We start from the raw sequence: 14,929 nt of genomic DNA on the forward strand, positions 1-14,929 counted from the left end.
CTTGAATACACCCTTATGACAGTGGACTCGATCTCATATAGGCTGAAAAAAATGACCCAAAATGCTTATCTGGAACTGATCACAGTTGTGCATAAACAAGCCCTTTGTACCATTAGCATTGTGCTTTTATCAGGCCCTCCAAACGCTTGAAAACGCTTTCCTTGATGGCCTGAGAGAACACTTATATATCCTGCTCCTCGCAGGTGGGTTTTATTTATGCAGTTTTATGGAGCTTAAAGCCTTTAATCACGCTCACAACCACGGGAAAGTGAAAAAAAGTAATAGGGGTGTCATTGCTGTCCCATGATCCCAAACTCTGTATGAAGAACATAGTCACAAAGTCACACAAGCCTGGTGCAATGCAAAAGCACACACACATACAAGAATGTGCATCTACTGCAATAGTCAGGTTGCTGAAATTAAATGAAATAAACTGATATCAGAAGTGACAATTTACCTCTGACGTGTCTCTGTAGTCGCTACGGTAAGAGTGACGCTCCTGCCTAAATGAGGTTGCTTAGGAACGTCTGGAAGGCACAGCAGCAATAAAAATTTACAGTTTAAATAACAAGTCAGCATGCTGCACAGTGAGCAAAGGCTTCAGCTATTGAACAGCATGGTGCTAAAAATGATTTTTTTTACAAAAGTGTGCAGTCAGAAGTTCAAGTTAAAATTTTCTTTTAAATTATGTTGATAACTGCTAGTCAGTAAGTAAAACTAACTTCATTGTTGTTCCAATACACACCGCAGGGGGGTCATACTGGAGGTAGAGAGCACGAAGACCTCAGTTATTAACGAGTGGGTTTTAAGTATCAGCTTCTGATGGCATCTGTGCATTTCATATCTTTCGCCATGTTAAGGAAGTATCTATGTTTGAGCAGGCCTCCATATTTAACCAATTAGCACAATCCTGCCCCTGCCCCTGTCACTCACTTCACTTCTCTCTTGTTAATATTCCATCAATAATGCTACAGACCCCTAGGCTACTACCAGGGTGGTAGTAGCCTAGTGGGTAACACACTCGCATATGAACCAGAAGACCCGGGTTCGAATCCCACTAACCACCACTGTGTCCCTGAGCAAGACACTTAACCCTAAATTGCTCCAGGGAGACTGTCCCTGTAACTACTGATTGTAAGTCGCTCTGGATAAGGGCGTCTGATAAATGCTGTAAATGTAAATGTAAATGTAACACAGTGCTCCAAGCCTTATTGAGTCATACACAACTGTGTTCATGGGGGAGAGCTTCATCTAATTATTGGCCCTTGTATGCTTGAATGGCCGTAACAAATTGATTTTGCAATGGACCACCACTGCCGTTCTTTCAGGGTCTCTAATTTGTCTCAGCACTACAAATGAGAGTGAGTCGATCACAAAGTGACAAATTGGTGATTAAATGTTGATAACTTATCAGCTGGGTATATGCCAGACCTGAAGCATGATTTACGTGGGGTGGCGAAACGTAGTGATGCATGGACATCGGCCTGTCAGACATACCAAATGAAGAAATTCAGAAATAAAGATTTTTCAAAGAAACTGTATTTGAACAGCATGTCAAACAAAAATACAAAAAGTTAAATGCATAGAATTAACGATTTAGCTGTAAAAAACAATAGCTGTTGTTAACAGGTTGTTTCCAATGTTGTATTGCTACACAGTCAACAGGCAATAAGTAAACATATTTCGTAAAAAAATAGGAAGAAAATACTCTAGAATCTGAATTTTTAACATAAAATACATTTTATTTTGCTTTTTGTTATTACAGTCTATCAAATTAGCCTGGCATGTGTGAGCTTATACACCCTTCATAGTGCGTCTGTTTAAAACTTTAATACAGTAAAACTTTAAGATAGTATATACGCTGAGAACGGAAACACTAAAAACAACAAAAAAAATTTCTAAAATGTTATAAATCCATCAGTATTAACAAATATATATTTCACACATACTAAGCAAATTGATAGAACAGTAAATGGCTTTCATAACAAATGATTGTGTTCACTCTTGATGTCTGGTATCAGAGGTGTTTTTTGCTTGGGCCCTTTGAGAACTGGGACACGTATACCTCATAAATCCTCTCCAGGAACTGGGTGTCATTCTGTAAAACAGGAAACACAAAACACGCGTTGCTTAGCAGTGCAGGTCAGAGCAACACGGGCTCTTCTAAAAGTCCACATAAAGCACATGGTGCTGTAAAGCACAGAGCATTTCCAGAGTGGCAAACAGACACAACGGGATACATGAGTGGGTGAAAAGGCTGCAGAACCTCATTATAATGTGGGTGAATGGCTTGGTGTTATTGATTGAATGGAAAAAATATTATTCAGTAGGCTGAACTAACCCTTATAAGATGTATGAGGGTGGCCTGGAGTTGACTCTTGCTGAGGACCCTGGGCTCTTCAGGGATTTGAGAGGGTAGAAGTGGGGCTGAAGTTGGGCAAGCATCCCTTGAAGCCTTGGTGGTTCTGGCCTGAACAAAGACACTAGGGGACATGAGGACAGTTGGGGAAGCTGTGGCCTGTATACCCTGTGGAGACACGACAAGAAAGAAAGTAAATCGCACTAATTATTAGAATTTTTTGTATGTCACCTACTGGACGGCTGTGTAACAGACTTAGTAACTCTTTCCAGCATGTTCACCTGAAACTGTGAGCTGCCTTTGTGGGGTGTTTGCACATTAGAGGCACCATCGATCCAGCTCTCTACAGGTCTACCAGGAAGGGGATGCTGTGGGAAGGTGGGCTCAGGAAAACAGGGGGCCAGATTGTGTCGGGGAGTCTGTTGGTTCTGACCCTGTTCCTGCTGAACCAGTTGAAGCCGCTGAAGAAGCTCATGGGGTGAGACCACACCTGTCACTGGCGGCAATTGGGGTGGCAACATGATCTCAGAGCCAATGATCAGAGGCTGAGGCTGGACCTCTGGGTGAGGCTGGAGCTGGGGCAAACGCTGTTGATGGTGGTGGATCCCAGAAAAGCCCACTTGCTCAGCTTGGGGTGGGCAACATGGACCTGAAGAGGTAGAAGAGGGATGTGGAGGATGGGTGTGGTGAGGAATAGCCTGGAACAGTCTTTGAATGGGATCTCCATGGCTTGTGCAGAATCTGGGCTTCAGTGGCACCCCATTCTCACATAGCTGGTTTTCAGGAGACTCAGAAACAGGTTCCAGATGGCCTCTCTGGCCACACATCAGCTTCTGGATAGCAGGACAGGTCTGAGAGGGGCTGGTCTTTGGAGAAGCCCCACCAGTGGAGGTGTGGGCTGTATGCTCACTACAAGACTGTGAAGCAGACACTTCTGGAACCCCTGCCACAAATGGATTTGGTGGACCTGTCTGTGGAGATATGGTACCAAACAGTGCTGTGAGAGACACATGTTTGGAATCACCATCCTAAAGGTAAGAAAGAAAAGAAGTGGTGAAAATGAAGAAGATGAGCATGGACGTATACAATGTTCAGTATCATTAAAATGTCTGCGCTTTAAGCAGAAGGTGACCTGATCACCAAGAAGAATACATTTAGAGGCGGCATTTTTTTCAACATTTAATGCAAGATTTAATTATTTTTTGTTCGGTATTGTGAAATAAGGAGCACAGAGCAAGGGTGGTGGTGGCATTGACCATGCTTTGGGATTTTGTCGCAGCCAGTGGCACAGGGAACCTTTCTTTGGTGGAATGCCACTATACAAGGGTTCCAAAGAGTTACAAAGACACAGGAAGCATTAAACATATTTAACATGTGATTTCGTAAGTGATCAGTAAGTATAAGATTTTGTAAGTATGTCGATCAGTACCTGGGCTGACCAAATTATTCTAATTGACTTGACTACTGAGCTACTGTAAATATAGTCTCCACCAGCACAGAAACAGTAGTATTTTGGATTCACATTACAAATCAATGCTAAACACTGCGTGTATAAAAATAGGTGATGCAGAACAAACATCTGGCTCAGACACTTGGCTTGTCCGAAAGGTCCCATAATACCAAAGTCACTGAGTAAACAAGGACATTGCCATTGCTGCCATGTTATAAAAGTGATAACCTTTGTGGCTGTATTCAATTACGTTGTTTATTACATGACTGGTTAATAAAGCTGATCAGGCAATGTTGCTTTTGCCATGGCTACAAACAAACCTGCAGATGTCTCTGGCAAATTCACTAATATGCATATTTACCAATATTATGTAGATTGAGATACAAATGCAAATCTCAAAAGGTTAGCGTTGATAAAATCTACATAACTGTGATATGTCTGGCTGTGTGATGCAAATGCTTCCCATTTGAGCATTAGGCCAGTATTTCTGATACCTGAACAACTTCGTTCTTTGGACGCCTGTCCTGCAAGGTCAGCTTCTGTCTGTCTGTGGGCTTGACAGGAATCGGCTTGATAAGATTAGGGTTGTCATGGATCACGGCACCACCACCAATCTCCTTTGGCTCAGAGCTGGGCTTCCCCTGCAAAAGAGAGGAAAAAAAATGAAACAAAACAGCAATTAGGATGTTTCAAAAGCTGGCAGAGTCCATCTGAAGACTGGACCTTGTCATATTCATCTCGGGCTTTGTTCAGCATCTGCAGAATGTCAACTCCTTTTCCATCTCCATAATCCAGGCCTCTGGGAGACACCCAACCGCACTGCTGCTGTGCGTGCAAATGCTGCTCCTGCCTAGTTAAACTGAAAGGTAGCAGAGAGGGGTTAGGGCGTTACATAGCAGGCAGCGTTTATCCTGCATGTCACACTGACTCAAACACAGAGCTGAGGCCACTACTGCCACATATTTGAAATATGGAATATGCACCACTTAATAAATGTTGCATAAAAATGTTGCATGCAAGTCTCTCAAAAGAATGTAAACTCAAAGTCAGCAACAACATTGATATTTTAGGTCTTTGTAGAATATTTAAAATTACAATATGACTTACAAATGGGATTACTTAATCAATGGATTTGATGTAATAGTAATAAAAAAAAAAAACGTTATCTAAATACTACTGGTGTTCAAACGTTATCTAACCTACCATATCTGCAGTTGTGGATAGAGGAGTAATACATTATTAGATGATTCTTTGCCCAGACCATGGGGCTCTAAACTGTATATTGATGCAACAAAGGTCTATAAATTAAATGACATTAATAACCAATTGATAAATTATTCCTGTTTTTCCTGTTATTATGACTGTTTTTCATTTTAACAACAAATATGAGAGCTATAAATAATGTAAGTGCTTTGGCCTGACCCACTCATGGTCTAATGTTTTATTAATGAAGTGTTTACATTATTAAACTGACATTTAGTTATGAATGTGAATCATTAATAGGCAACAGCAAGGTTTCATGTATTCAGGACTGACTAGCAGTCAAGAGATCTGTGTGTGTGTGTGTGTGTGTGTTTGGGTGCATTCAATACACTATAAGTAAAGAAACATCATGTCTAATATCTGCCTGATCCAAAAATGGATATTGACAGGGACTGATTACGATTGGTCTAATCTTGAGCGTGGATAGGTTAATGGGACCTTTCAAAAACACTAAATGAGAACTACAAAGTTTCTGCTCGTCAGTAGTGAAAGTGAAGTGACTGTCATTGGTGCACTCAATGTGTCATCTGCATCACCTTAGTGAATCCGTGGGCAGCCATGAAAGGTGACTGGGGAGCAGTGTGTGGGGACTCATTGGCACCTTGGTGGTTTGGGATCGAACCGCCAACCTTCCGATTACGGGTCCACTTCCTTACCCATTAGACTACCACTACCCCCTAGTAATACTTCTGATCAGGTATTATCTGGAGCCAAAACTATTTGTGGGTGGGGCAGTGTTCATTATGTCATAGTGCGAGTAGAAGCAAGCACAAACATTATACATTTTAAAAGCAGAATTTTTTTTATGGTAAATAGAACTGAAGAAAAAAAGTGGAACCTAGACAAAAGTTTGTTTGTACATAAGACTGCTTATTCCCAGGTCGCTAAAACAGAAATGCCATAAGTACTGTTGGTTTAAAATAAAAACATTTTTGAATATGCAGCCCCGCTCATGGACTAGCACCTCTGTTACAAGCTCATAATTATTATAGTTTGTCATACTCACTTATTCATAAGCTCTGCAATGCGTTGACAGTCAACCTTGTCATAGAACCAGATGCCATGAATAGTCACTGTGGAGACAGAAAGACGATTTTAAACTCTTGACACTGTGTCACAACAAATATGAATTTCTTTATATCAATTTGAATGATATAAAACAATAACTGTTATGAAATATCAGATCATTAATTACACGTTTAATACAGGTCATGTTTAAAAATGTATGAAGAATAAACATAAGCTTTTAGCACGAACCACAACACATAGTAAAAAAGGAAATCATAACAAAACGAAGCCTCCCTGGCATAAACAGTTGGAATATGTAAGTAGGAAACTGGGATTAATCTGGTTCTAAAATAAACTTGCAGAAGTTGGACGGCCCCACTCTGCATTCCTGGAAGACTTTAAAGGAGCTCTTATCTGCCATATCTGTCCAACATCAGCACCATTCTAATAAAAATCTGCGTAATGCTCAGCAGAGGGATGAGAGTTATGGACGGTGGGAATCCCCACACGGCGCTGACCAGGAAAGAAGCAAGACCGCCTCAAAGCGAGAGGAAGTGGCGCCCACTGGGAGAGGTGAGAGTTGGTCACGGCTCCAGAATGCTTAGCGCAGGAATGGTGCTGAGAGCTGGAAGAGAAACATCCCCAGTCACCTCCGACCAGGACTGAGACTCAAAAGGGGCGACACGGGCAGCGAGATAAGACCAGACAAAAACAGAAAATCCCAGGGGCAAAGAGGGTCAGGAAGGGAGACAGATAGGAAGGTGGGAGATAAGAGGGAACCTGGAAGGCTAGCGAGAACGTTAAGAGGGAGAGCACGGGATGGAGCAGAGTTAGGAGGGGAGGACTTGGAGCTGGCATGTAGGCTGTGGGAAGGACAGGAGAGAGACCTCGGACTACCGCCGCAGTCTGAACAGCACACTGCCTGCCCCAGAGAGCAGACACAGCGTGGGCAAGATCCTGGGAAAAAGGGACCGGCTTTTCCCTGGGAAACCGCGAGCAGTTGGGGGAAAACATACCGCTTACTGGGAAAAGGGGCACGAATACGGGCACACTGGGTCACACGGGAGTCAGTGCCGCCCATGCTGCGGCACCATAAGCAGGAGAGTCCTCACAGTAAAAACCATTAACAGGTGAAGGAGGACCATAATCTCTTCTATTTCTCTGGGATTCAGGTAATACCAAGGATTTTATTCTTAAAAGAAGAAGAAGAGGACGTGCTACTGGTTTGGTCATCGGCGGGTCTTTCCGTGACTACGAGGACCATGTTCCGTAGGATTCTGCGCCGCAAGGCAAAGCACGAACGCTTGCAAGAGGAACCCGACATCCGCTTCAAGGGGAAACTCGTTTCGGAAACTGAGCTCGCGTACACTCACATTCGGCCAGGAGGTAAGAGCGCCCTGCGCCTGCTACAGACCCCACATGCCTCATGCCAGGCTTTACTGGACATCAACCAGGCCTCCGAGGCGAAAATATAGCCTGCGGCATGTTTACTTAACACTGTCGTTTGCAGTAAGCTACCAGAGCCCGTCCCATGGGGCAACTGTGCTGGCGTTCACGTGGGTCTCTTCCTGTAAAGGCGGCGAGAACGAGGAGTTCTCCGCGGCTTTCCCGACTTTCAGATACCTGTTCAGCGGTCACTTCGGATCTGTGCTGTTTTTTTAATCACTGCTTTTAGAGAGTTATAGAGAATGTGATTTTTGTCTGCTAGCAAATACGGAATTACCATATTGGCTTCATAGTAATATAAAGCCTCTTTTTTCAGATAGGATTTAAAAAAAAACAATAATGTTCAGCCAATATGGACCAAAAATGTGCTCAGTTGTAGCTTATGCAGCAAAAAGAAGCGAGGTGAGAACTCGAGGAGAGAACATTTCTCTGCACTGGCCAATCCGAGGCCTACCTGCGTGTCAGCGTGTGCTATTTGAGCTGCGCGTGGGTGAGTGAGTGTTTATAAGGCGTTCAGTGTTTGCCGTTTTAATCTAATCTGGGATGGCTGGCTGGGTCCCTGGTGCGGGCAGAACAAATGCACCGGGAACCAGCAGAGACGCACTCAGACCTGGGCCTACTGCCACCAAAATACCTCTGCACCATAAAAGGAGCTACTGGCCCTCACACACTTGAGCATGCAGCTCTCTGTCCCACAGCTTGTGCTGTGCTCGCTCTCAATTAAGGAGGAAGAGAGTGAGTTCACTTAGTGAGTAATGATGAGGTTTTTTTTTTTTTTTAATTCTGAACATGTCACATGACTTTTCTTTCTGAAGAAATGTGTGTACTTTCCCAGGTCACAGTGTTTCAATGAGAAAAGAAGACATCTTTTACTATTTAGGAATTAAGAAGGTTGATGAAAAGGGTGAAATAAATAAAATAAACAGTAGACATGTCTGGACAAAACTCCTGTTTTTCTAGCCAGCGTTTATGAACTGTATTCTTCAAACAGTTGAGCCAAAGCACCAATGGAAAACTGAGAACTACTTAAATCAGACTTAATTAATCTATTTTCACTATCCACTGACCTGGCAAGGGTGTCAGTCGAGTGTGGAGATTATGACTTTGAACTAAGTTCGGTGACTATCAATAAATTCATTTTGTATGATTATATCTACAGTAAGAATAAATTTTGAAAACTGTTGTTGTAAAAGTAGAAGCAGATTTAGTAGTTACTGCCGTGCTATCCACTAGGTGTCACTGGGATCCATAGCTCATTCTTTCAGGGTTGTTCACATTTTGTTCTCAAACTTCTGGTTCCCGTCACTGCTGCAATTCACACAGAGAATGAATCACTCAGGACATGAAGATAAACTGTTGTTCTGTCTAAAGGCAACCTTGCCAATCATACTCCGAGGAGAACCAGGCTCGGGTAGTTGCGAGGAGCACAAACAGGAGATAAAGTGCCAACCCAAGGTTTCAGTAAGAGATAGGCGGTTCTTTCACAAGGGTACTTACAGCGGGCATTTCTGTACAGGAGAAAAGGATCCTGCAGCTGAAAGTCCAGGTCCTTGGTGATAGGTTCAGTTAGATTATCCATGCTCAGACGATTCATTATGGTAAATCCATGCCTTGGAGATGCCAGTCTGAAACCCAAACGATTTATATACTTACTTTATATATTTGTGTGTGAGTGTGTGTGTGTATATAGCTCTTAATAATAATTCTGATTTTTCATACCGTGTGTACACAAACAACGTCCCCTCCACGTCAGTCTTTTCCTTAATTAAAAAAAAAAAATCAATTAGCTTCATCTATATTGTTATAGATAGTATATTATAAGTATAGCTCAATCAAGGCAGTGCTTTATTGCCACCCATTTTCAAAGCATTGTTATTTGAGTACTTGATATTTTCATATAAGTAATAGCCGGGATTTTGTTGGGAGTTTTTTTTAAGTCAAAATTTAGCAAGCCGGCGCATTTTCCGACGTTAAGATTTCAGTAAAGCAGTAGCGACTCACAAACTTACCCATTCATTGGCTCTGTTGTTAAAGGTGTACAGAGCCACTTGGCTCGCCACGTCCACTATGTTATTTATGTAGGGGTCTTGTCTCTGCAAAGCGGCAAGACTGATGTCCAAACCTTTCGCGGTAACACAGGTGCCTCCTCCTGTTGTCATTTTGTATTTTACTTCTTTTATTTTTTTCTTTCAGCCGGACCACTGTTCCTCGTCAGCCAGTAGCTACTAGGCTAACGCTGTTAGCTAGCTCGTTGGCTAGCAGTGTTGGCAAATACCGAGAGACAGCTATTGCCTGAGGCACGAAAACAAAACCCGAACAATTCTAAAAGTATTGCTGGACCCGAGACGGTCCTCTGTAACTGGGATCTAGAAGAGCTAGAAAAACAACCGGCCCGCCGACGTTAACTCTGTAACTCTAAGCAAATCCCCACATTTGACAGGAGCCATGTTTCGTTTAACGGGTTGTAAACATCCAGGCATGAGCAGCTGATACCTGAACTTGCGATGCAGGATTGTCGATCGACCTCAGATCACGTCGTTTTTGATCGCTAAGGAGTCATGATGGCCACCTGAAAATGTTGAAAAAATATTGCCAGTTTTTAAAAAGTATAGAAGGCATGCATTGTATAACAGCTACAATATTACAACATTCCTATATCATTCCTATTTTTCATTTGTAACCTACATTTTCACAGTATTTGTCTCATTCTGCAGTATTAGTATTAGAATAATTTCAGATTGCGAAAACATCTAGACTGTTGATCTAAAGTATGACCTTTAGATCGTGGAAGAACACATTTTCAGATATTTTTTAATGTTTTAAAAACATTTTTAAGACTGTGTGCTGCGTATCCTTGTTTGGTCACTAGGTGTCAGCACTACCATTGACAACATCAGCAGAAAATAGATCTTATAGCTGATAAGTGATTTTTTTTTCAGTTAATAGGTAGTTAATCTATTTCAGTTAATAGGTAGCTAATATATATATATATATAGTTGTTGTCATTTCACCATTACATTTAATGCTTATTCTGAGAATTTAGGACATTTGTTTTGTTTTTTTTAATAAATGAGGTTACTGGTCTAGACTTAGTGGTACAGTATGTATTAAATTTTTTTCTAAACTGCTTTTCAATCGTGAGACTGATTAACCAAACCTAACACCACCAATAATGATCAAATTGCCAACGATATGTGTTCTTTAGTTTTAACTTGTATGTTAGTATTTATAAGCATATTGGGATTAATTTCAGAAATAAAGGCTATACTTTTTTACTAGTAAAAAAAACAAAAAACATTTATCTAATAATATAATAATCTAATACTAGTGGAATATGTGTATAAAATGTTTAACTATTGTTGCAATTGTTCATCCCAGTTCAGGTTTTAGTCATGTGTTCAAAATTAGTAGGACATCATAGTCCCGTTCCTATGATGTCCTCTTTCCTATTGGTCCTCTGAAATAGACACTCAAGTCCAAAGTCAAGTCAGGTCAAGTTCATCCAGTTCAAATTTAGAGAGGATATTGAGTTCAAGTTCACAGGCTTAAGTCATGTCCTGGTTCAAGTTCAAGTTGTATTTGATGATCAAGTAACGTGGAATCAAATCTTCATATTCATAACTGGAGTTCAGTGCATGTGGCCAAAACCACCCAAACTGTTTTCACCATACTGCAGAACGCAGCATTCTAAAAATTATATAGAGTTAAAAATGTTGCACACCTGCATTTTCATCTGTGGGCACCAAGCTGTCAGTTATCATTAAAGGCAGATATTCACATTTGTATCATATGCCCACTCGAAAAAACACACGAGCATCATTAAATACAGGGTTTAGTTGTTTTTGCAGTGTGGCAACCATAAATTCTTCATTTCTCTGAGAAAATGAAAAATGATCTGCTCCTCAGTACAGAACAGCACCAGCTTGCAAAAACTACTATTCTCATGACTGTCCATGCAGGTTTCTAGGCAACACGTGGTAATTAGTATGGTCTTTTTTCAGACCGACCCGTTTCCAACAAGAAAAACTCGCAGAATTAAAACTGATGGATACGCCAGGAGCACAGAAGTACCTGTGACATGACGAGTACATGTGATTGGGGTTGTGTTGGAGAAGTTGGATTGGGAACACTGGTGCAGTTGGTGGGAGGGGCATATAATTGTGCATCGGCCGTCAGAATGTACACTATTGTACAGCCACCGACTCGCATGGCACAGCTGGGCTTCGAACCCCCCCGTCCTGACATGCGATCGTCTCGCCCCGTGTCTCTGTGTCAGAAAGGGTAGTGATGCAGAAAAAAGCATCATCAAAGAGGCAATCCTTAAACTGAGAGCTGTCATAATTGGGACTGTAAAATAAGGTGAGCTGGGGCTCATTCTGGTCTGTGGCCCAGTAACATCTGGAACCGGTCAGGGAGCCTGCGAGGTGGGGGGGGGGGGGGTAAAGATGGGGGGTGGACCGACCCCCCCCCTCCTCCTCCTCTCCAGCGCGCGCTGTTGCTCGCCCCCCCCCCCTTTCTCTCTCTCTCTCCCTCTCTCCCTCCAGACAAGTATCACTGCGCAGAGACAGCCGCGCCGCCGAGAAGAAACTCCCTTTTCTCGCCGTTCCACGCCGGAATTGACTGAATCCTCCATCAGTTCTCGAAGCGCCGTGCGTCCGGACCACGCCGACGGGACCACTGGCGAATGAAGATCTTCGGCCCGTGACATCAGATCTGGAATATACATATCTTCTTCTTCTTCTTTTATTTTTTTTTAACCCCCCCACCACCTTCCCCTGCGCCGAGAGCTCGAATCTTCTCCCCCCTAAAACCAGCTATTTTTTTGGGGGGGGGGGTGAGGGGGGTCTGGCTGTTGTCGCCGATTCCAAAGCATTTTTTTTTTTTATTTGGGGAGGGGGCTGCAATTTGTTCGATTTTTTCCTCATCAGTAGCAGCAAGTGGTGCTGGTATCATGTTTCGTAGGTAGGGCCCGGATGTTCCGAGGATGCACTGGTTCGTTTTCTTAGGTGGCACCAGCGAATGTCTATTTCTGTTTTTTAACTCCATAATGGGGATCAGGTAATATTAACTCCAACGGAAAAGGAAGGAATATCTCAAGCTTCCCGTTGTTTTTTTTTGTTTTTTTCTTTGATTCTTTTTTTTTTTTTGACACCCCCCCCCCCCCTTCGTTGTTAACCCCCCCTCTATTTTTACTACGTTGTCTTCATTCACCTCCGGATAAAGCTGGACCACGTTTATGGTAAATGAAAGCAAAAACATGTACCTACCGGAGGACACCCTTGAAAACCATCAAGGTAAATCTCGCCGTTTACCTGAGCTTGTCTGGTCATATTAGATTTAATGACTGGGGGGTGGGGTGGGGTGGGGTGGGGGTGTTATGTGACGAGCAGGGAGACGTGTCACCTCCGTCCGAGCCGAATCCCCGCAGAGACGGGCCCACGAATACGACAAAAAGTTGGGGGTGTAAGGGGAGATGCGCAGGCCCCCCCCACGGGGAATGAACGTGTTGCAGGTGGGGTGCACCCTAGCTGTCAGGCCGTCATGTAACCCCCAGACAAACGCCACGTAGGGAGTTTCAACCCGGCTTTTTGCTGGTGGCCCTCATTGTCTTGTAAGCATTTCAGGGACAAGTAGTTTCAAGTAGTTCAAAAGACAGGTTGTTGCAGCACAATATCATTACGAATGACTATATTCCGAAAAAAGTTGTGTCAGTTGTTTTTTCTTAATGCGATTGTCATTGTGCAGCACAGCACACGGTGACACAACAACTGTGTCCTCTGCTTTCAACCATCACCCTTGGCGAGCAGTGGACAGCCGTGACAGGCGTCCGGGGAGCAGTGTGTGGGGACGGTGCTTTGCTCAGTGGCATCTTGGCGGATCGGGATTCGAACCGGCAACCGGGTCCGTTTCCTTAACCGCTAGGCCACCACTGGTACTGGTAATCCCGGGTCACGTGACCTTTGCTGGGTCTTCCTGGTCACCGGGGAAACCGGCCTCGCACTGGCTTTTATTTAGGGTGACGTCATTGCCCCCGTTCGGTAAACTCTGGACCGACCACATGCGCCGTGGCAACAGAGGCGGCGGCCCATAGCAACAGCGCGCTTGAACTGACTGTGCAACGGTACAACTTAAAAAAAAGAGCCTATGATGCAAATGTTGGGCTTCAAGAAGGTTTTTGTTTTTTATTCATGATAAAGAAGTTTTTTGGCGGCCTTAAAAGTGCTGAATGGACATCAAGATAACAAATAAAGGTTTATATAACCTGTTTCCGAGAATGACGAATAACCCTGGGGAGAAGATAAAACGGTAAAATGGTAATCGCTTTAAATTGGTCATCTTTTAAGCACAAATAGGGTCGTCTTTGGGTCAATATCCTGCTACACTACAAAATTGCTTTCATTAGATTATGCTCATTATACACATCCAGCATCCTTTCTGGTTCACATGAAGTGAATTAACCACCAGAGGACAAATAATGATATAATAATAAGGGTTTTTACACGTTATATTTACCGCTACTCACTCAGATTTGTTCCTTGAATCACTTTTTAAATTTACAGGTGGTTGTACATCAGTTAAAGCAGCCTGTAAACGTATTTAGACCTTTTCACAGAGTGAATTGGCATGAATTATTGAATTAATAAATAATTCATAAATGCATAAATAATTTTTCCATCGCCTCTTGCGCTAGTTCGGTTGCAGTCATAGGAAGGCGTGTCGCCCAGCGGCCTGCCTGACTGGTGCCCTTCTGTGTTTTTTTTTTCAGGACGGCCTGTTCTAGGGAAGCATGATGTTTCCCAAGGGGATGGCCTGTCTCCTGATTATATTCTAAAATCACAGTTCCTTAACCTGGTTTTTGCCTGGTCTTTCATGCAGTTCATGGCTCACTATGCAATCTTAGTAAAAAAATATATTATCTAAGCTAGCCAGTTCGGACCCGGGAACTTGACACTATAAAGATGATGCCTGTCACGATGTGTGAAATACACTGAAAGGCAACAATACTGCTGTCTCGGGGAAGCAGGTTTCCTTAGCGGCCCGGTCCTGGCTCTTACCGTGCGCAACCAGCTCCCCCCGCTGCGCCGTTCAGGCAGTTCGAGTTGTAAGGATGTTAACTTGGATGATGCGAGAGGGATTCCAGAAATACCCAGTTTTCCGGAGGCATCTTCATCCAGCATTTGGCTGGAGACCTCGGAAGTGCACTTCCCCCCCAGGTTGTCTCCGTGGTAATCCCTTCATCAGCCACGCCCAGCATTAAAATGAAAAAAAACACACTCAGGGGCGGTTATCATCACCCTTTAAAAGAAAAAGTTACTATAATATACTATACTATATAAGTTACTATATATATATATATATAGTTACTATAACAACAACAGGCTGGACACACATACCTACGTGAG

The 14,929-nt window shown here is 43.0% G+C and overlaps 2 protein-coding genes across 7 annotated transcripts in view; one reads left to right on the forward strand and one right to left on the reverse strand.

Annotated features, from left to right (window-relative positions):
• Nucleotides 1–1,521: 1,521 nt before the first annotated feature.
• dcp1b (decapping mRNA 1B) lies at nucleotides 1,522–10,007 on the reverse strand. Its single transcript, XM_028954343.1, has 9 exons — nucleotides 9,536–10,007; nucleotides 9,246–9,286; nucleotides 9,024–9,151; nucleotides 6,079–6,145; nucleotides 4,533–4,668; nucleotides 4,304–4,450; nucleotides 2,641–3,387; nucleotides 2,342–2,527; nucleotides 1,522–2,098 (listed from the first exon to the last, which is right to left on the reverse strand). Exons 1-9 carry the CDS (start codon nucleotides 9,683–9,685, stop codon nucleotides 2,018–2,020), a joined length of 1,683 nt encoding a protein of 560 aa, XP_028810176.1. The 5' UTR covers nucleotides 9,686–10,007; the 3' UTR covers nucleotides 1,522–2,017.
• A 2,714-nt stretch (nucleotides 10,008–12,721) lies between these two features.
• Nucleotides 12,722–14,929, forward strand: part of cacna1c (calcium channel, voltage-dependent, L type, alpha 1C subunit) — a 181,555-nt gene continuing 179,347 nt past the window's right edge. For all 6 annotated transcript variants that reach the window (XM_028954337.1, XM_028954338.1, XM_028954339.1 and 3 more), the window contains exon 1: nucleotides 12,722–12,820. In XM_028954337.1, the coding sequence (XP_028810170.1) occupies nucleotides 12,763–12,820 (58 nt within the window). In that variant the 5' untranslated portion in view covers nucleotides 12,722–12,762. The remainder of the gene's footprint in view (nucleotides 12,821–14,929) is intronic.

The sequence above is a fragment of the Denticeps clupeoides genome, chromosome 15 (assembly GCF_900700375.1).
Source record: "Denticeps clupeoides chromosome 15, fDenClu1.1, whole genome shotgun sequence".
In the NCBI taxonomy this organism is placed as follows: Eukaryota; Metazoa; Chordata; class Actinopteri; order Clupeiformes; family Denticipitidae; genus Denticeps; species Denticeps clupeoides.